Below are 20,109 nucleotides of genomic sequence, written 5' to 3' on the forward strand. Positions count from 1 at the left end.
GTGCATAAGTGCACATAAATTTTATAGGGCTATCGCTTGAGTGTGCACATAAAACATTCAGACTGTGGCATAATTTAGGGTAGTGTGAGAACTTTTACCTCTAGTATCCTCTCATCATCGATCTCATTGAAGACAGTGCCATTGATCTGGTTGGGCTTCAGTGCCACCCAGTTAAACACTGGCATTCGGAATTTCGTTTTGATTGGCTTCTTAATCTTCACAGCTGCACATCACAAAAGGCATATCTCATACAGCATACATTCATCATTTCACATTTCAGAACAAACACTACACAAATAATGTCATTAAAGTGAGTGCTGATTTAGAAGTGGTGACAGCCACACTGTGGAGCATGGTCACTGTGGGGACTAAAAGAAAAGGGTAAATCCTTCATATTGACACTGAAGTTCCATGGCAACAATGAGAAATCGAGCAGTATGGAGAAACAGACTCTGTGTAGAGCTGCATTCAGTCATAGTGAGGTGACAGCGAGTGAATAAGAATGACTCACTTTCTCGCGACTAACCCTTGGTAAAGATTCTATTATTGGACTGAGTAGCCTTATTGTGGGGAGAATTCAGCAATGCTGCAACTGTGCACTATAGTACAGACCATAGGACACGATGTAACAGAGTATCCCCTTTTGCAGGGCATGTACAGACGGGTGACAACTTAAAGAACAAAATAACAATGCCTTTGCAAGGTGATGGGCCACCATGAGCCACCATGAGCCACCATGAGCCACCATGAGCCACCTAGGGGGCAGTCGTGGCCTAATGGATAGAGAGTCGGACTTGTAACCCGAAGGTGAACCTGAAGGTTGTGGGTTCGAGTCTCAGGTCCGGCAGGGATTGTAGGTGGGGGGAGTGAATGACCAGCGCTCTCTTCCACCCTCAATACCACGACTGAGGTGACTTGAGCAAGGCACCGAACCCCCAACTGCTCCTCGGGTGCCGCAGCAAAAAAGGCTGCCCACTGCTCTGGGTGTGTTCACTACTGTGTGTGCACTTGGGCACTTGGATGGGTTAAATGCAGAGCACAAATTCCGAGTATGGGTCACCATACTTGGCCACAAGTCACTTCACTTCACTTCAGATCCTGAAATCAATTCTACACATCTTTGGATCTGTACTGGAGAGATGAAAACCATTCTTCTAAAAGATTTCCGTCTAACACGTCATAACACACCATGCAAAATCTGCCACAGATGTTAAACTGGGTTGAGATCTACTGACTGTGAAGGTCATGGCATATGATTTACTTAATTTTCATCCTCATCAAAACATTCAGTGAGCCAAATGTCCTCAAATGTCCATTTATCTTTGTAACAAGGAGTTCATGCGCTACAACCTTAGTATACTATCCCTCTCTAGGCAGTTGTTAATGGACTGCTGACACTGAACTCTCTTTCAAGTCACTTACATCTTTTCCTCCTGTCATTTTGATCCAAAATTGAGGTCAACTCAGCATTTTTATACACGTTACAAAGCAACATAAGATGTTAACTACTTAATTACATCATGTAGTACACGTGTCTGCACATGTTCTTTCTACACTCATTTATTCAGCCTTTTCCTTCCTTATTTGTAACCCGTCTATATACGTAGGGGGAGAGGTACCACCATGGTGGTACGGATGGATGGAGTAAAATAAGAAATCCAGCCAACTTTCTGTACATTATCTGCAGTTGTGTGATGCATTGGCCATGCTGTGTCTGTGTAGCAGGCTACATTCTTACATTTGCACAGTAATTCACTTGCCACTCTTTTTTAACATGCGGCAGCACACAACACCCACTTTAACTGAACACACAGAGTGGCATTTTTAGCCCCTAAAGTTTACAAATAGTGATAGCATTTGTAAACTGCATTTTTAATGAGTTTAGCTGGGGCTGTAAAATTCTCCATCAAAATCTGATAATGTAATGGAGAGACTGAGAGAGTACTATAGAACTGGAATTGTGGTTAGGTCTGCCTGTGGATCCCACAATTTCCGAATAGTGTCATGGATTTCGACTGCAATGAACAAGTATAGGAACAAAGGCCTTGGGTCTCATGGAACATGTGGTTTCATACTTTGGCATCTACAAATGTGCTGAACTGTGCAAAGTGAGGTCTAGAAAATGTTCCTTTTTTGGACTGAACAGTCTGATCAGAGTGAAGTAAAAGCCTTGCAGCAGAGCTTCTAAATTTATGCCTGGCTTCAAGTGGAATAATTAGACATAAGCTGCCTTGGAGCACCAGAAACTGATGGGAATTCTGTTGATTATTATGCCTTTTGGGACTAAAAATGCCATCTCAACAATACATACATTACATAAAAAGACGAAATAGTAAGAGCACAGTCAAAACACAGAAAACCTACAGAACAGCTTGATGGGTCCTTCTATGTTGGCACAAAGATAGAAGAGAAACAAAAAGCAAGAAATTAGTAAGAATAACAGAAAAGTAGCCTTCAAGATATGATCAGCTGTCCCCCATTTTACCATAGTTATAAAATGTTACACAAGGTTAGTTGCTCATCTTTGCTCCATTAACAGTGGCATGTTTTACAGAGAATGTAAAGTTTCAAGGCAAGGCCAGCAATATGGTCTCATGGCAGCTGATTTTTCAGCTTGTCACCCTATGCAGTCAGAGCTCAGCATTTAAGAACTTAGCCAGTAAATTTGCGTGTACTTCTCAGTGTTACAGTGTAAAGATTCGCAACCTTAGTATTTATACAAAGGGACTGCTCGTTCATGCTGTGGATGGTGTTAATTTACATTAGAGAGACAGATCCAATCTGACAGGGAGCATTTTCTGGGTAGATCAAGCCTAGTGATTGCATCATAAGTGATGATTTGCTTTCAGAAATTCCTTTCATTGTTCCTTTAATCCTTTCAAAGATTAAAAAAGATCATTGGTACGTAATAGTCTGAGAATTCACACTTAATCATTGATACTTTTAAAATCTTTGTTTGGTCTAGATTGGGAACTGAGGCATTTTTCCCTCACACAGGAAAAACTATCAGTGGGATTTTGTCTTCATTTGACTATGTGTGAGTCAGTTCCGTCTGACCAAACAGCCTGTCTGCGAAGTTAAACAGTGCTAAGGAACAGTGAGTAAATACACACAGCCTTAGTGATCATTATCATGTGCTGCTGAGAAGAGCAGTAAGGCCCAACTTACAAACAATACCATAGCGTCTTGTACACAATAGCACAGCCAGACAGTGAAGTTTCTTATAAAAACACATAGAGCCAGACCAACATATTGTTTGGCTGATAAAATCCAAGGTTATAATATTAAGGTTCCACAGACGCAGTGACATCAGTGTAATAATGCTGATAAAGCACCAACGATGTCTCTTTTAATGTTCTATTTTAAAAAAATACAAGTAAATGTATTGTGTGGAGCGAAGGGACAACTGACTCACTATCATATGAACATAATGCCGTGTGACCGTCAGGACAGAAGCTTTTGGTATTTCGTTTGTGTTTTGTATATACTACCATTAAAGTATATTTCCAAGAAATTTTGTTGTTATTGTTAAAAAGAGGGTTTATTCTAGGCACTGTGGCTCTTGCTGCTATCGTGAGTTACAGTTTTATTATTGGACATCCACAAAGTCATCTCCTTTACTTACCTGTACAATTCTTAAAACTGCAGTTTCTGTAGGATATACATCTATATTTTCAAAATGATAAACTGAATACACCATTAAAAATACTGGTTAGAATATACACTGTGAGTGGCGACTCCGATTAGTTCGGTGTCGTTGCCTTCTGAGATGCTTGATGAGATAAAAGGGGATGATGTGACATGTTGCCTGCATGGGAGTCTTACCTGCGAGACCTGAATTGAAGATTACAGTGGGGGATCCACAGCCTGGTAGAGGTGGTGCCATGGGTGGTGGAGGTGGGGGCATAGGGGAAGATTCCAGCACACCGATGCCAGAGCCTGGAAGAGGGGGCGGTGGTGGAGGAGGAGGAGGAGGAGGGGGTGGCTCGAGCACAGCTGATGGACCGTTTGGTACTGAAACATAAAAGACAGAAGAGAAAAGAGCCAATGAATGAAAGTAAACAAAGAGATAAGAAAGAATACGAACAAGGAGTGATAATAAAAAGCTATGAACACAAGAGAATGACATAAAATACCAAAAAGAAAAAAGCAACACAAAATGTAAAAGAGCAACAAAGAGAGAAAGAGACATGCTATGATAGCCTGCCAGAAGATATTTCTCCCACTGAGACTCAATTAGCGAGACCAAATATAAAGTCATTTGCTGTTTCTAATCCACTTGCTGCGTGCCACAAAAGAGAACTGCTGGAGCTGAAGGCAGCCATGCCTCTGTTATCATTTCCATTTAAAAGCTTATAAAATGCTGTAGTAGCACAAACACTGAATATTTCAAATGGGGTTTACTACTGCTCAAACATCAGTGCACTGCTCAGGATAACTGAGTATTGATGCACTAGTGTCGGATCTAAGTCTCTAACCACAGAAGTACATCTAAATCACTCACGTGACGCAGGCATAGGCGGTGGCGGAGGGGGAGGTGGTGGCATGGACATGCCTGGTTCTACACCGTTACTCGGTCCCACAGGACCCACCATGGCACCCCCGGGTACCCCCATCACACCCTCCGTGCCCGCCAGCAGGCCGTTAGTAGATGGAGCAGAGGGCAGGATGGCAATATCCCCATTTCCTTTCTTCTGGATCTTGATGGTTCCTTGCTTTTCCAGTTCATGAATCTTCTTCTCCAGATTGCACTGCCTCTGAATGGCCTCATCCTTCTCCTTCACCATCCTCCTCAGCGTGTGCACCTGCGAGTTAGCATCCTTGTAGACTTCCTATAGCCAATTGCAAAAGAATAACAGAATTCTTACAGATGTTTTTCTGTTCACCCTGCAGATTTTGTTATATTTATATTTCAAGCTAAAGTTACTTTTTCATACACTATATTACCAAAAGTATTCGGTCACCCATCCAAATGATCAGAATCAGGTGTCCTAATCACTTGGCCTGGCCACAGGTGTATAAAATCAAGCATTTAGGCATGCAGACTGTTTTTACAAACATTTGTGAAAGAATGGGCCACTCTCAGGAGCTCAGTGAATTCCAGCGTGGAACTGTCATAGGATGCCACCTGTGCAACAAATCCAGTCGTGAAATTTCCTCGCTCCTAAATATTCCACAGTCAACTGTCAGCTTTATCATAACAAAATGGAAGAGTTTGGGAACAACAGCAACTCAGCCACGAAGTGGTAGGCCACGGAAACTGACGGAGAGGGGTCAGCGGATGCTGAAGCGCATAGTGCAAAGAGGTCGTCGACTTTCTTCACAGTCAATTGCTACAGAGCTCCAAACTTCATGTGACCTTCAGATTAGCCCAAGTACAGTATGCAGAGAGCTTCATGGAATGGGTTTCCATGGCCGAGCAGCTGCATCCAAGCCACACATCACCAAGTGCAATGCAAAGCGTCGGATGCAGTGGTGTAAAGCACGCCGCCACTGGACTCTAGAGCAGTGGAGACGCGTTCTCTGGAGTGATGAATCACGCTTTTCCATATGGCAATCTGATGGACGAGTCTGGGTTTGGAGGTTGCCAGGAGAACGGTACATTTCGGACTGCATTGTGCCGAGTATGAAATTTGGTGGAGGAGGAATTATGGTGTGGGGTTGTTTTTCAGGAGTTGGGCTTGGCCCCTTAGTTCCAGTGAAAGGAACTTTGAATGCTTCAGGATACCAAAACATTTTGGACAATTCCATGCTCCCAACCTTGTGGGAACAGTTTGGAGCGGGCCCCTTCCTCTTCCAACATGACTGTGCACCAGTGCACAAAGCAAGGTCCATAAAGACATGGATGACAGAGTCTGGTGTGGATGAACTTGACTGGCCTGCACAGAGTCCTGACCTGAACCCGATAGAACACCTTTGGGGTGAATTAGAGCAGAGACTGAGAGCCAGGCCTTCTCGACCAACATCAGTGTGTGACCTCACCAATGCGCTTTTGGAAGAATGGTCAAAAATTCCTATAAACACACTCCTCAACCTTGTGGACAGCCTTCCCAGAAGAGTTGAAGCTGTAATAGCTGCAAAAGGTGGACCGACATCATATTGAACCCTATGGGTTAGGAATGGGATGGCACTTAAGTTCATATGTGAGTCAAGGCAGGTGACCGAATACTTTCGGTAATATAGTGTATATAGAAATAAGACATAGCTTGTACTAAAACAAAACAAACAAAAAAAACAAAACAAAACAGAGTAAACAGGGATAAAGAGGCAGGGAAACTCTTACCCGTATAGAGTCCAGTTCCTTATTCTTATGCATTAGCTGCTTCTCCAGTTCCACAATCTTTGCCATAGCTTCATTTTCTGTGTCCTGTAACTTCTCTGTCATCTGCATTGGGAGTTCACAAACAGAAATTCTGATTTGAAATTTTTTGATTTTTGACTAATATGGATTGTGTATCTTGATCTTAGGCTGTCTCAATTGTGTAAATTAAGAGAGCCTTAGCTCAAGATAATTTAATAATAATCTTAAACTAATAGCTAATTTGCAAGTAATATGACTAATATTCTTGTGGTAAATTGGTGCATCAGCGGCAGAAATCACATCAAACAGCACATATTAATAAGATTTTTGGGAACTGCTAATCCAATCATGGTTATGGCCCAATGAACAACTATCGGCCTTAGATCAAAAGGTTAGAGCTGCAATTCCAACAAACCACGTTTTAGCATTAGCACAGTCGATTTCTGTGAAACTTGTTAAATAGGAAGAGGGCAACTAATCAAACTGAAGTGTTCAAAGATACTTGATGCCTACTGTGAAAAAGCGTCACTTCAAAGCTTTGACATGCTAATCATTAAGTATCTGGGGCACTATTCATGTCAATTCCTTTGTCATCTGATTAGATGAATTGAGGAACAGTCTTAATTGATCTAATTTGTTTAATAAAGTCCACTGCTTGGCTGAACAAAAAAAAAAAAAAAAAAAAAAAAAAAAAAAACTCAGGTTTGTTCCCAGAACCATAAGCAGTCTTTTAACTTCAGGCCAAAAGCCCCACAGACCTGCATGTTTTCAGGTTTTCCATATTCCTAACCCTTGTTAGGAAAGCTGAACACTTGTTCAGCTTATTAGCTAACTATCAAAGTCTCCATATGATTGGTTATATCTGCTGTGAGCAGGAAAAACTGAACACATAAGCTACATCTTCTAGAGGTGAGGGCAATGCTGTTAAACTCTTTCCTGAGGTAGAGGTTTTAAACAAATAGATGAGTGAAACACATTTACATGTAAGGAACTTTGCTTATTTTTATTCTCATGGTCTCTGGGAAGGGAAATGTGATGGGTGTCTAAACATGGCACTCACATGAGAAATGCTCTCCTCCAGCTCCTCCACTCGTTCCAGCGCCGCGTTCTTCGTCTCAGCATCCTCTAACAGAGCTCCCACATCGAACACGTTATCCAGGTAGGCCTGGATCTGCACCTGCAATTTATCGCTCTCAGTGTGCTTCAGCTTCTACTCAGAGCACAGAGACAAGGAAACAGAGAAAAAGCAACCAGGGGATGAGTGTATCTACAAAAATAGCGAATGAGAAAAGCTTTAACGGGTTGGATTTTTTTCCTACAGACAAAACAGCTAAATAAACCTGGCCTTTATACCACTGTCCTAATGCATACTCACATCCAGGTACTCGTCCAAACATAGTTTCGTGAAGTCATATTGTAGGTGCACTCTGAAATTCATATCTTCTACTGAGTGGACCACAATGTTTATGAACTGCATACAGGCCACCTGGAAAGTAGTGGAAAGCTGAAAGTTAATAGGTAGAATTGTAAAGAAGAAAAGTAAATACTAAATGGTGACCAAATAGGGTGTGCCTAGTTACTATGCTCAGGATAGTAAAGCATGCAAAGCACATTCAGCGGTCGGCAGAACAATGTCAAATTAGGTGACGAAAAACTAAGATACATTTCTTTTGCCTTTTTTTTTACATGACAATAATTACATATATAATAAAGGAAAGAAAATATAACCCTTGCATGCAAGATCTCAGATGAATTGTAAAGACAAGACAAAAATGTAAGTAATGTGTTGACCTGACAAAGGTGATTACACAAACAAATTAACTGCGGTGTGCTGCTTGCTACTCTCTTGCACCTGTGGTTGTACTCACTGCAAAGATAGACTCCGGGCCTGACTCCACTGATTCGCATGTATGCTAAAGCTAAAACTTTGTGACTTTGTGCAGAAATATGCAGTTGGATCTTCTACAATGCTTGGTAACATTACCAGCTATTTCAACTATAATGCCATTGTTTTAACCCCTAGAGAAAAAAAAACTGTTAAGCTACAAAACTACAGTACAACACTAGCTAGCTAGATCTAGTGTGCTTGACGATGCCCTACTAAAATCAGTGAAATTATTTTCCTTTTATCAGGTATATGTAGGGTAAAACATGTGCCCACTGGAGTAACATTATTAAATATGCCCATTACTCTATGAAGGAGCTGCTGTATGTTGGAGATACAGTGATAGCAGAATGATAAAATTCTGAAGTGCCTAAAACTTATCACATCACAGAAAAAGCCTTTCTTTTTCTGTGATGTGATAAGTTTTAGGCACTTCAGAATTTTATCATTAACCATCACACCAGTATGTGGGCCTTCCACACACTGTCACAACTGTCTAGTATGTCTCTGTATGCTTTAACATTACAATGTCCCTTTACTGGAACTAAGGGGCCTAACCAAAATCTGTTTCAGCATGACAATGCCTCTGTGCACAAAGCGAGGTCCATGAAGACATGGTTTGCCAAAATTGGAGTGGAAGAACTCGAATGACCTGCACAGAGCCCTGATCTCAACCCCACTGAACACATGAATTAGAACACAGATTGCGCCCCAGGCCTCCTTACTCAACATCAGTGCCTGACTTCACTAATGCTCTTGTGGCTGAATGAGCAAATCCTCACAGGCAAAATCTAGTGGAAAGCCTTTCCAGAAGAGAGGAGGCTGTTATAGCAACAAAGGGAGGACTAACTCCATATTAATGCCCATGGTTTTGGAATGGGATGTTCAAGAAGCACACAAGTGTGTGATGGTCAGGTGTCCACATACTTTTGGCCATACAGTGTACACAGAACATACTGGAAAAATCTGACAGGAAAAAAAGGCAATAGGTTTCACTGACTAATCTTGTTCATTGAGCAGAACTGACTAAAACTGCTTAGTTCCTCATCAAACAAAGACTAGACTAAAACTAATAATAATGACTAAAACAGAACAATAGCTATTAGATGTTTTCATCAAAAGTCTGAGTCTAAATAACACTGCAGCAAAAGAGACTAATGAAAATAACTGACTTGAAGCAAGGCACAAATGGACTGCTTCGTGAGGGCGTTTCTCATACATGAACGACTACATGACAGCGAGCTGACACAGACTTGTGAATTTAACACACGAGAACTAAATACACACAGGCCTGCTCCTCTGTGCCTAAGTTATAGCAAATGAGTTGACCTGTAATTTATGGTTCATTTAAGTGGCACAGTGCAGCAGAAACTAGAAGTGTATTTATTGTGCAGTAATAATCTACTATTACAAACTGAATTTACAAACTGAATAGCAGTTAAGGATTTAAAAGAAGTCACTGGTAGTTGCTTGACATGGGTTTGGGTAAGTACCATAAAGTCGATGTTATTGTCCTCATTCTTGAAGTGCTCCATCAGCTTCTCAAAGCGTTGATTTTCTGAACAAACCTTTAAAACAAAGCATATATTTCCATTTTCTTTTGTTAATACACAAGAATTTGTATGTGACATGCTTGCAAAAAGACAAAAACCTGCCTACTCTATAATAAACAAGAAGACAATAGAAATGTTAAAATTTACCCAGTGACCTTGGTTAAGATTACTGTGTTACACAGATACAGGGGAATCGAAGGAAGAAACCAGAATTTGACTGCTTGAAAACAGAGAGCCGTATGAAAGCTAACTATCCAATAAATCATTTATATGTGAGTGGGCATTTCTTAGAACACAAATGGGCTTTGTGGAATTAAATAAAATTCATTACTGCAGTAACTACCTTAAACCATACAGAATCCATAATCCTGCTCAAAGCTGAACCTGCTTCAAATCTGGACTGTTGTCTAAGAGATGTGATTTGCATGTATAGCTGTTACTACTGGTTCCCTATAGCCCTACAGCACTGGTATTTAAAAGTGTTAATATTTTTTTTTTACTTCTAATAATCAAATAATCAAACACTGTCACAAACACTGCTAAATAAGCTGACAGTTACAGACATTTCTGTCAGTAATACATCTACTACGTATTATAACACCAACAGACAAGCGATCTCCTTCCCCACGTCTCACTCCACCCTCTCATACAAACTGTATGCATCATGAATTGCTTTTTTAAGTAAAAGGGGCAAAGCGATGGTTGACGAAATATGTGGACATATGGAACAAAGAAAGTGAAATGAAGAGAAAGAAAATTTCTAAATAGAAATATTGCATAGGATGACAGGACTTCCTACAGTGCAATGTTAAAAATAATGGTGATACGGGAACAGCTCTGTACCTCTTTAAAGTTATCAAAAGCAGCGAGAATGATCTCATGCCCCCCTCTGACTAGACACACAGCAGCCAGCAGCTCCAGTACTAGCGCTTTCGTCCTGCAAAACACACACACACACACACACACACGCAGAGGGAGGATATCAGTGCTGTATTTCACCATTTCATGTCTGAAATTATATCACATTAAACAGCAAACACGACAGAGGATTTAAATTGGCATGACTACTATTGTGGTATGTGAAGTGCACTGACACAAAACAAGTTAGCAGGCTATGCACATGCAAAACTGGGCACACCCACACACACAGATTAGGAGATTGTCTTGTTGCAGCTGCCGATATTTATGACCCTGCCAGAGGACTCGCAACCTGCCTGAATGAGAGCGTGGCACATGCTGGGAAAACTCCATTACAAAGCAGGTGTTTTCAATCTCCCTCTCTAAAGCACTTTCTCCCTTTCTCCCTCCAGCACAGACACACACAACCACACACATCATTTACAATGCTTTACCTGGGGTTCTTGTTGTTCAGACTTAGTGCAATTTCATTCACAGCATGAGGGTGGGACATAACCATGTTGAAGCCATACTAACAACAAAAACAAACAAAGAAAAAAAAAGTGAGCGAGGCATTAATGAGCACAGAAGGATGCCTAAATCTGAATTAAACATCAAATAATGAATAATTGAAAAATGACCTGTCAAAGTGTACACAAAAGAAAACAAAGCATTTGTCAGCATATTGTATGTATTCTACTGTGTGTGGTGTTCACCTGATAGTTCATAATGGCTCGCAGGCACATAATGCAGACGTGAACGTCGTCTTTCTTACACAGCAATCTCGAATTCTTCAATGTTCTTCTGCTGGGCAATGTATTACATCTGAGAAGAGAGTCAAGAGTGAAGGAAAAAACTTTCACAAAACACTGAAGGGATAAATCGCTTCCCCACTAACAATCAGATGCAATTTGAAAAAACACATTTCAGAACAAAACTGTTACAATGTTGAGACAAAACAGGCTCAGAGAAAACCAGAGCAATAGCGCAATCTAACACTAAAGCGTTGAATGGTAGCGAACCGACAAATGTTGTCACAGCGACAGCAGTGGAATCTAAAGTAAAATATAATGTTTATTATGCTCTGGAGACTGCCAACCCACCGACCATAACTTAAATTACAGCGAGGACATTAAACACAGTAGCCTACAAACTGTGGTGCCTCTGCTGTGTAGAGGGTATTGTCTTAACTCGAGCAGCTTCACACACATATCACTTGCGCTGTGCACAATGGCAGCATCATTGACATGCACGGCAGAGGTTTGTGGCGCTTTGTAAAGGCAGAATGAGCCCAAGGCTTTTATTTGCAATACAAGGGCATACAAACAAATGTTAAACAAAAAAAAAATGCAAAAACGCATGCACACACATACGTTTTGGAGAAATGCACACTGACAGAACCTTCACACACATCCATTCAGGCTTAATGCATATTCACTGTTCAGTACATACATTTGTCTTACTATTCTAGTTAGGACACTGACATAATTATTAATGCAGATTGTTAATGCTATTCTATACCTAAATCTAATCTGAAACTTAATCCCAATAAGCAAAAGGAAACCTTATGACTCTTGTAGTTTCATAAAATAAAACATGCAGTTTTTGTATAAAAGCAGTTTTCCTCATGGGGATCAGCCAAATGTCCCAGCAAGGTCAAAACTGTCAGATATCCTTGAGATATATAGAGATATAAACAAACACACACACACACACACAAATAGGTTATTTATGTGTTGTCACAAGGCACACACACACACACACACACGTACATGCAGAGTCGTCATCCACACCAGCATTGGTGCCTTTTTCGAACAGACAGAGAAATGTTTCTGAAACGTCTTCCTCAAATGAGACAGTAAGAGTGAGACACAGGCCTGCACATACACAAGTATTCCTCATATTCTTACATGTAAAAGCAAGACATTGCCTTCATTAAGTGTGCTTCCCTTAATTATTTTTACTTTCATTATGTATATATCCCTGTTTTAAATCATTATTAATCATCTGTAGAATAATAAATTACACATGTGCATGTGGGTATGAATACACATGAATATCTATTTTGGAAACAACCCCACATCCTGCCAGACACGAGAGGGAAAAACGCAGTTTGCACTGTCATATTCTTGGCTATTTATTATTTATCACTAGCACTAGTCGAATTAAAGTTAGCTAAAAAAAAACATTCAGCCTCTAACATTCTGCAATCTGCATTGTTGTTTTATGAAAGTACTGAGAAATTCTCTGTATTAGATGGAAAAAGGAGGACTTAGCTCAAACCCTAATCTGTATAATCTGGAATCAACTATCCAAAAGGAGTGAACCAAACTCAACATGTTTTTGTGTTTAGGGGTCCTAAATGACAAAACTGGAATGTTACGTAGATTTCTGAGCCAAGAATAACTAAGCTTTTTCACTTTTCCCTTTTACCACAAGTATTCACAACATCCCAAAAAAATCTGCTAACACTATCATGCTTATGATTATGTTAAATACATACTTGTGAGGATGAAGTAGGTTTGTTACGTTTACTCGTCTGTTCAAAACAGAAGCTACACACCCACATATGCGTTCTCTCCGGAAGTATACAGTGTGTTGTAATCGTGAATAATTCATTCATCATAGGAATGGAAGTCTGAAAATGTTCTCTTTGATTTTTCTAAGGCTATTATTCATAGTCTGAGTTTACACCTCATGCTGCGTCAACTTGTTTTGACAAGTTTGTGCTATGAAAGCAAGTAATTCATCTTACGTTCTCTTTATGACACATTACAGGTCAGGCAGATCAAAATCAGTACCGTGGGTTATACCTGGTTTATGCTTCAGCAAAATCGCTTCTGAGAGTCAAAATAAACTTCGAAAAGGGTTAGGTGAACAGTAGAAGAACAGTAGAAGCATCTCAGCTGCCCGTCAAATGAAGGGCAGGAAAGCATACAGCAAGGAAAAATAGATAAAGCACACATTTTGTTGTAGACTTTTTTTATACCGGGTGTTCCAAAAGTCTTCATACACAGGGGAAATGAACACTTTTTAGAAAAGTGTTTTTTTTTTCATACTTAGTTTATATATATTTCTTTCAGATAGCTTTAAGAATGCCTTTGACAAAAGAGCAACATATTGAAATCATTCTCCTGGCTGGATCGGGAAGCTGTCGCAAGGATTTTAACAGGAAACTTGGCAAACACAACACACGACACCGTTGCCAAACTTATTAACAAATTCAAAAAGACTGAAAGTGGACGTCCACAAACATCCACTGAGGAAGGCACAATCGACATGGTGCCGGCGTACATTGTCCCTTACGTATAGAGACTTTTGGGACACCCTGTATAACGGCAGCATTTTCACTGAGATGAGGATGTTGAGAATTTAGCTGTTTTTGCCAATGACCACATCTGAGGAATTGATTGTTGTCATACTGTATTATGTTAGGAATAAAACATAAAACTGGGCTTGCTGTTATTGGAAAATGAAGCTGAACTGAAGCTGATTATTTTCCCAAAGAAGCATGTCCCTAAGTGTTTTATTCCTCTTATATGACAGCAGTTTGCCAACAATTACAATTTTTAACTTATTGCACATCATCTGATACCTTTTAACCATTTTTGGTTATGCTTAATGTTGCGAAACAACCATGAAACAAGTTTGTTCCTGTTATAGCAGCTATAAACAGTGGTTCCCTCATCAGCTTCTCTTTTTTCTCTCTCCTGAAGTTAACAACACACAAAAAAAAAAAACTCAGCTTGGTATGTTATCCAGAAACCACAAACTGCTCTGTCCTGCATATATGTTGTTAAATACATATTTAATTTAATAAAGTATTTTTAAAAATGATTTAATTTGTTTATTATTAGGCTTAGAGTCTGCCAAACAATTCCCTGTGTATTAGTTAATCCCAAACAAAGTATTAGAACAAGCACTTTAATATAAACTTGTGATTTGAATTGCAGCGGGTCATTTGAACTGCTGTCAGGTCGTGAAGTCCATGCACACTCACTAAAGTCTGATACACACCACTGCAAATAACTGCAGCCAGCGTCATGTGATTGCTGTTATACATGCAGGCAAATTACCGCCTAAGGAAATTAATTCACTACATTTAACATTAGATGTTACCTTAATGTAGAGTGTCTCCCAGCTCTGCTGATGCTTCCTGGAATCGGAGAGGGTAGATTGTGGAGATCTTCGATAGAGCGACTCCAAGATTTAGACTTGTCCATTGCATTGTCTGTGCCATTCTCAAAACTATCACCATCAAATCTACACACATCAACATACAGCATTCAGAATGCACATTTTCTACACTAGCTGAGATCCACGTACAATCTCCCATCTTCAATTCAACTCCACACAGGAATTTTTTTTTTTATATTTACGCCCCTCCAATGCACATTTAGGTCAAATCTCAAATGGAGTCAAATATTTACCCCTACTAACCACTAAAATGAAACACCCATTTTGGGACACGTGCTTTGTTTTTCTTTACATTTAATAGAAAAGTGATAGATAATTAATGATACATGAACATGTATGAAAAGTATGAACACACTCCAATAAAGCATATTTAGTCACTCACTGGGTTGGAAACTGCTGTAGGCTCTACAGTACAACCTTGAGACTGTGTCTGTCTCTGTGAATGGACTGAATGGACAGTGCACATTATACACGCTAATTCCCGGTCCAGTCAGAGAGAGAGAGTGATGAGTCAGTGTACCACAGCATATGTAGCAATGTGAGGGTGAATACATCTGCGGTTAAGGAGAAAGGATCTATTGTACTCATTGTGTGCTGTGTATAAGCATGGGTGACTTACGTGACAGCATACTGTGCAAATGAGAGATACTCCACCAACACGTCCAGGCCCTTATTCTCCTCGTTTAGAAACTCACGCACCCATCTACACAAAAAGACAGGCAGAGAGACGTAAGGGACAAAGCAATGACAGCTGCAAAAAGGTATTTTCAGAAATCTCAAAAAGCTTTGTGCTAAATCTGCAGATCATAAAATATGGAATACTGTCTCAAACAGTAGCACATGGACAGACACAGGAAGGATTTGAAGAAATCTTCTTTCCTTTTACAGAATCTAAATTCCAAGTGTTTCCTCCCATCATTCTCTGGGCAGAATGATGAATTTTTTGCACTTCAAAAGCAATGGCAATGACACACACACACACACACACACACACACACACTACAAAAGCTGAGTGATCAAAAGCCACTTTTAACCGGTTCTCTCCACTGTGTGTGTGCACTCCTTTGCTTTCATTTGGAATGCCACATGGAAAGAACTTCCTTTCTTCTCACAGAGCTTGTCTTTGATTGGCTTATATTCTGTGGCAATTTTGTTGAGTCTACCCTTGCAAACACTTCTCAAAGAGTAATTACTATAATTTAACACTTGAATTAGATTTGTTCGTTATCATCCTATCCATGTCAGGAGTCTTAAAACTCGTTCCCTGAGAGCTGGGAAGCACATACATTTTACAGCACAGCCTTACTGTGTTGTTTTGCTAATTTGTCTCTCTCCTCATGCGACTAACAAATGCAAATACTCCATTATCTTATATAGATAAAACTAGTCACATAATTCAGTTTAGCAGAATAAGGTTTAAGACTAATGCCACTGTAGTGACAGTAAGCAAAGCTCTGTGTAAATGAGCTGGGTGTGTTTATATGGAGTAGGCTGTCAATTTGCTTTGGTTGTTTATGGTATAGCTGCCTCTCCGTGTGTGACATCTTGTATATTTAGGTATATGGATAGATGGAACAGCAGGACTTCCTGCTTTTCTGCAGCTGTGACCTCATCAAAACCTGTCAGCTTTTCCACTTCCTACTGATGCAGATCCCAGCATGGTTTTAGACTTGTTGTGGCAGTCCCGTCCTTATCAAATGATCTCAGCCTCTCATTCTCTCAGCCTTAACGTCACAAGAACAGCAACCTTCAGAGAACTGGCGAGCATAAATGAGCTTATAAACCATACTCGCAAACTGTTCACCCGCTTTGGCTTATAACCCCCCAAAGGGGTTTATACTGTTGTTACAGCGTCTACTTTGTTTGTTATAATATGTCATGTATATGTATGTATATGTATAATAATGTATCTAATTTCTGAAGTTCTCAGAATGTCTGCATATGCTGTACGGCAATTTCTGTTTTCCTGAATGGTGTCTACAGCAGCCTATACCACAGAATAAAAAAAATAATTGATTGTGTGTTGTCTGAGAACTCACTGACATGTAAGAGCTCGTATTTGGCCACATCAACAAATAAAGCTAAACTAAGAAAGCTAAGATTATTATATGAAATGACTCATATGTAAATTCTGAACACTAAAATGGTCATTAATGCTTACTAACAGCTATTTATTCTGTAAGATATAAACACACACACACACACACATATACACACACAGTCTTGATCACTCACCCAATGTGATTAGTCCTTAATGAAATTTCTAGTTCTCTCAGCACCTGAGTGGATTCTTGAACTCTCCGGCGGAATTTCTGTGTATGGGATAAAAGGGAAAAACATGACAATGTATGAACGGAAACAAGGGACTGTAAAAATGAAAACTTCTCTGCAGCCTTTCTCTGGATTGCTGAATCAGTAGAATATCTCTAACACCTAACTCCCAGAACAACGATCTCATTCAGTCTAAGGTAAAGAAAAAAAAAAGGTGCAGAGAAGTTAAAGATATACTGTATATCATAATGCATATGTGCTGTGATAAAACAAGTCTGTCAGTGAGTTCAGAAACTCATTATTTCATTTGCCTGATCAACATTTATTAGCACTTAAGTGGAGGATTCACCCACCTGGTTACAAAAAACATTGCAAACAGTGCTAATTAGCGAACACTTGGATGGACGAGTAGTCCTGCTGATTGCTGTTTCGGTTCAGAGGTGACTCCTATGCTTTGAGTAATCATATCATCTCATTAAAGTGGGAGCTCATTTCATGTGTGAGCCTCTCTGTGCCGAAGTTAAACTGTGGACCCATTCTTGTCCCGCGTGCTGTTTCCAAGGTTACAGCCCCTGTGTGCGAGCCCCATGACCCAATCTCATGTCAGGTGAAATGCATGTGAACAAACCGCTCAACGCAGCAGAGCAAACAGGGGAGGGGAAGACTAGCCTTCATCTACAGACAAAAAGCTCAGCTGAAGCCATGCACATGCACGACTCTGTGCTGGTACAAACGGACTAGGGACTGGAAACTGACAGGTCAGGTATGAATAATCAATCACCGATTAATCGGAAGTCGAATAATGACGTCAAAAATACAGCAGGTGAGAGAGCTATCTTCAATCACAAGAGAGTAGTGAATGCAATAAAAAAACACAGAGACAGAAAGAAACAAAGACATTGTGAATAGTAAAAAGAAAAGAAAAGACAGACAGCTAGGGGTAGAGAGTGGTATTAAACAAACCAACCAAAAGAACAGAGGCCCAGGCTAAAGAAAAAAAAAGCATGTCCTTCATGACAGCTCCCTGTGTTGGTTGCTCTGACACATGTGGAGAGGAACTCTGTCCACACGTCTGTTGGAAAACCTTTTAATGTTAGCAGGTTATACAGGTAACACAGAGACATGTCTGTGTTTGTTTTTGGAATTATTTTACCCAAAGTTGGCCTTGTATGCATTAGCTAGGTGTTTATCCATAATCCACTACATATTAGCGAGCTTTGTTAAAATACTGAAGTTTGAATACTGCGTTACATGACAAGCTCAGCATTCATATGTCTGTTTGGTTGCCGCTCGTGTTGGCATATTGGGCAAATTTATTAATTTATTGAGTCTAATTAACTGACCAAGGGTCTTATTTTGTTTCAGTATCGTCATGGTGCAGCCTCATCCGACTCATACCGAAGACTATATTTTTACTTAGAATTCTAATAGTATAATACAATACATAATATTATATAATTACGTGACATACATTTTTATATTTAAAATGGATCTACCCCTTTAAGCTTGTAAATGTGTGTGTGGATTTCAGACTCCTCAGTCTTCACTAAGCATTCCCAGCTGTCTGAGCAAGTGAGAAAGTAAGAGAGACACACAGAGAGAGAGAGAGAGAGAGAGAGAGAGAGAGACAGAGAGAGAGAGAGAAAGGAAGGGGGTGGGGTGTTCTCCCAGAGGGGTCATCCTTGAAACTGGAAACAAATCTATGGCTCAGACATTCTTCAGGACCTTATGCAATGGCCGTCTTCCTGCTGCTTGCTGATTGGCCAAGAAGGGTATGTGGAATGCGTCCTATGTAAAAACGAGAGAAGGTCCGCTGCAGCTCTCCAAGCTCACCACCACACAAAGTAGCGATTGTTCAGCTGTTAAAAAAAAAAAAAATGGGGCGAGCCAGGATGTAAAACCATAACTCTCTGCCTCTCTCTCTCCATGGCCCTCCTTCTTTTCACTGTCTGCCTCTTACCTCCCTTTATCTCTACCACTTCTGTCCCTAAGAGCATTACTGGGCCCCTACTTTCTCTCACAACTATTTTCTCTCCTAACGCTGCCTCTCTTTTTCTTTTCCAGTTGTATTTGCTTACAGCTTTTTTTTCTCCCTCCTCCTCTTTCACTCTCGTTTTAACTATACTTTCTGTTTCTTTCACCCTCGTGCTCTTGCTGCTGTTTTCGGGAAGGGCAGGGAGATCAGAGTGCGCAATACCCAGGAGGGGGCCTTGTGTATGATGGCTGGGTGTTTTCTCACAGCCTCACATGTAGTACCGCCTGATTTTAATGGGCCTCCCACAGTCAGAGAAAAAAATAAACTTCGCACTCTTTTTTTTTCCCAGAATGAAAGTGTTTTCACCTTACCATGACAGAGGCAGATGGTAGAGCATATCACAGTAGAGGTAGTGAGTTAGATAAACACTTGTGCTAACTCCTGTAGTCATAACAGTGTTAAGTGTAAACAGCTCTGCTGTTAACCCTTTCTCATTGCTCTACTCAGTGTGATTTTATGTAGGAAACAAACTCTTCATTTACCACTAATCTCATAAATCATAATTCATTGTGGTTGTTTCTGTAAACACTTGCTATGGTATCATCGGCACAGCTTTGTACGCCTCGTTCTATCACCACGCCTTTTCCTTGATCTTCATTCATTCATTCATTCATTCATCATTCTCTTGTCTCTCCTGTCATCATCCATCTATACTCCTGTCAATTCCTTCATTAAAATGTCACCTTGTAGTGGTGAAGCCTAGAAACTCCTTAAAGGAGAAAACTTTCCACACAGTATACACTCTCTGCATCAGAAATAAACAGCTATCCTGAACTAAATAATAAAATACTCACTGGAGAGAAAATGCCATTCAGTATACTATACAGAGCACGAAGAAAAAAAAAATGGAGCCACTCTGGGGTCTGAATTCGGACGTTTTTTTGTTTGTTTGTTTGTTTTTTGACAGCAATGGAATGTTGTTAAAGCATTGTTCACTGTGTAAGACATGAAGTGCTGTAGCAGATCAGAA

The 20,109-nt window shown here is 40.1% G+C and overlaps 1 protein-coding gene across 4 annotated transcripts in view; it reads right to left on the minus strand.

Annotated features, from left to right (window-relative positions):
- Positions 1-20,109, minus strand: part of fmnl2a (formin-like 2a) — a 51,869-nt gene that overhangs the window by 7,730 nt on the left and 24,030 nt on the right. For all 4 annotated transcript variants that reach the window (XM_026910888.3, XM_026910878.3, XM_026910895.3 and 1 more), the window contains exons 4-16: positions 17,069-17,145; positions 15,453-15,536; positions 14,756-14,899; positions 11,353-11,461; positions 11,092-11,168; positions 10,583-10,676; positions 9,680-9,754; positions 7,677-7,787; positions 7,362-7,511; positions 6,284-6,385; positions 4,505-4,832; positions 3,826-4,014; positions 99-223 (exon numbers count right to left, since the gene is read on the minus strand). In XM_026910888.3, the coding sequence (XP_026766689.1) occupies positions 99-223; positions 3,826-4,014; positions 4,505-4,832; positions 6,284-6,385; positions 7,362-7,511; positions 7,677-7,787; positions 9,680-9,754; positions 10,583-10,676; positions 11,092-11,168; positions 11,353-11,461; positions 14,756-14,899; positions 15,453-15,536; positions 17,069-17,145 (1,665 nt within the window). The remainder of the gene's footprint in view (positions 1-98; positions 224-3,825; positions 4,015-4,504; positions 4,833-6,283; positions 6,386-7,361; positions 7,512-7,676; positions 7,788-9,679; positions 9,755-10,582; positions 10,677-11,091; positions 11,169-11,352; positions 11,462-14,755; positions 14,900-15,452; positions 15,537-17,068; positions 17,146-20,109) is intronic.

Source organism: Pangasianodon hypophthalmus, chromosome 5, assembly GCF_027358585.1.
Source record: "Pangasianodon hypophthalmus isolate fPanHyp1 chromosome 5, fPanHyp1.pri, whole genome shotgun sequence".
NCBI classification, from domain to species: domain Eukaryota; kingdom Metazoa; phylum Chordata; class Actinopteri; order Siluriformes; family Pangasiidae; genus Pangasianodon; species Pangasianodon hypophthalmus.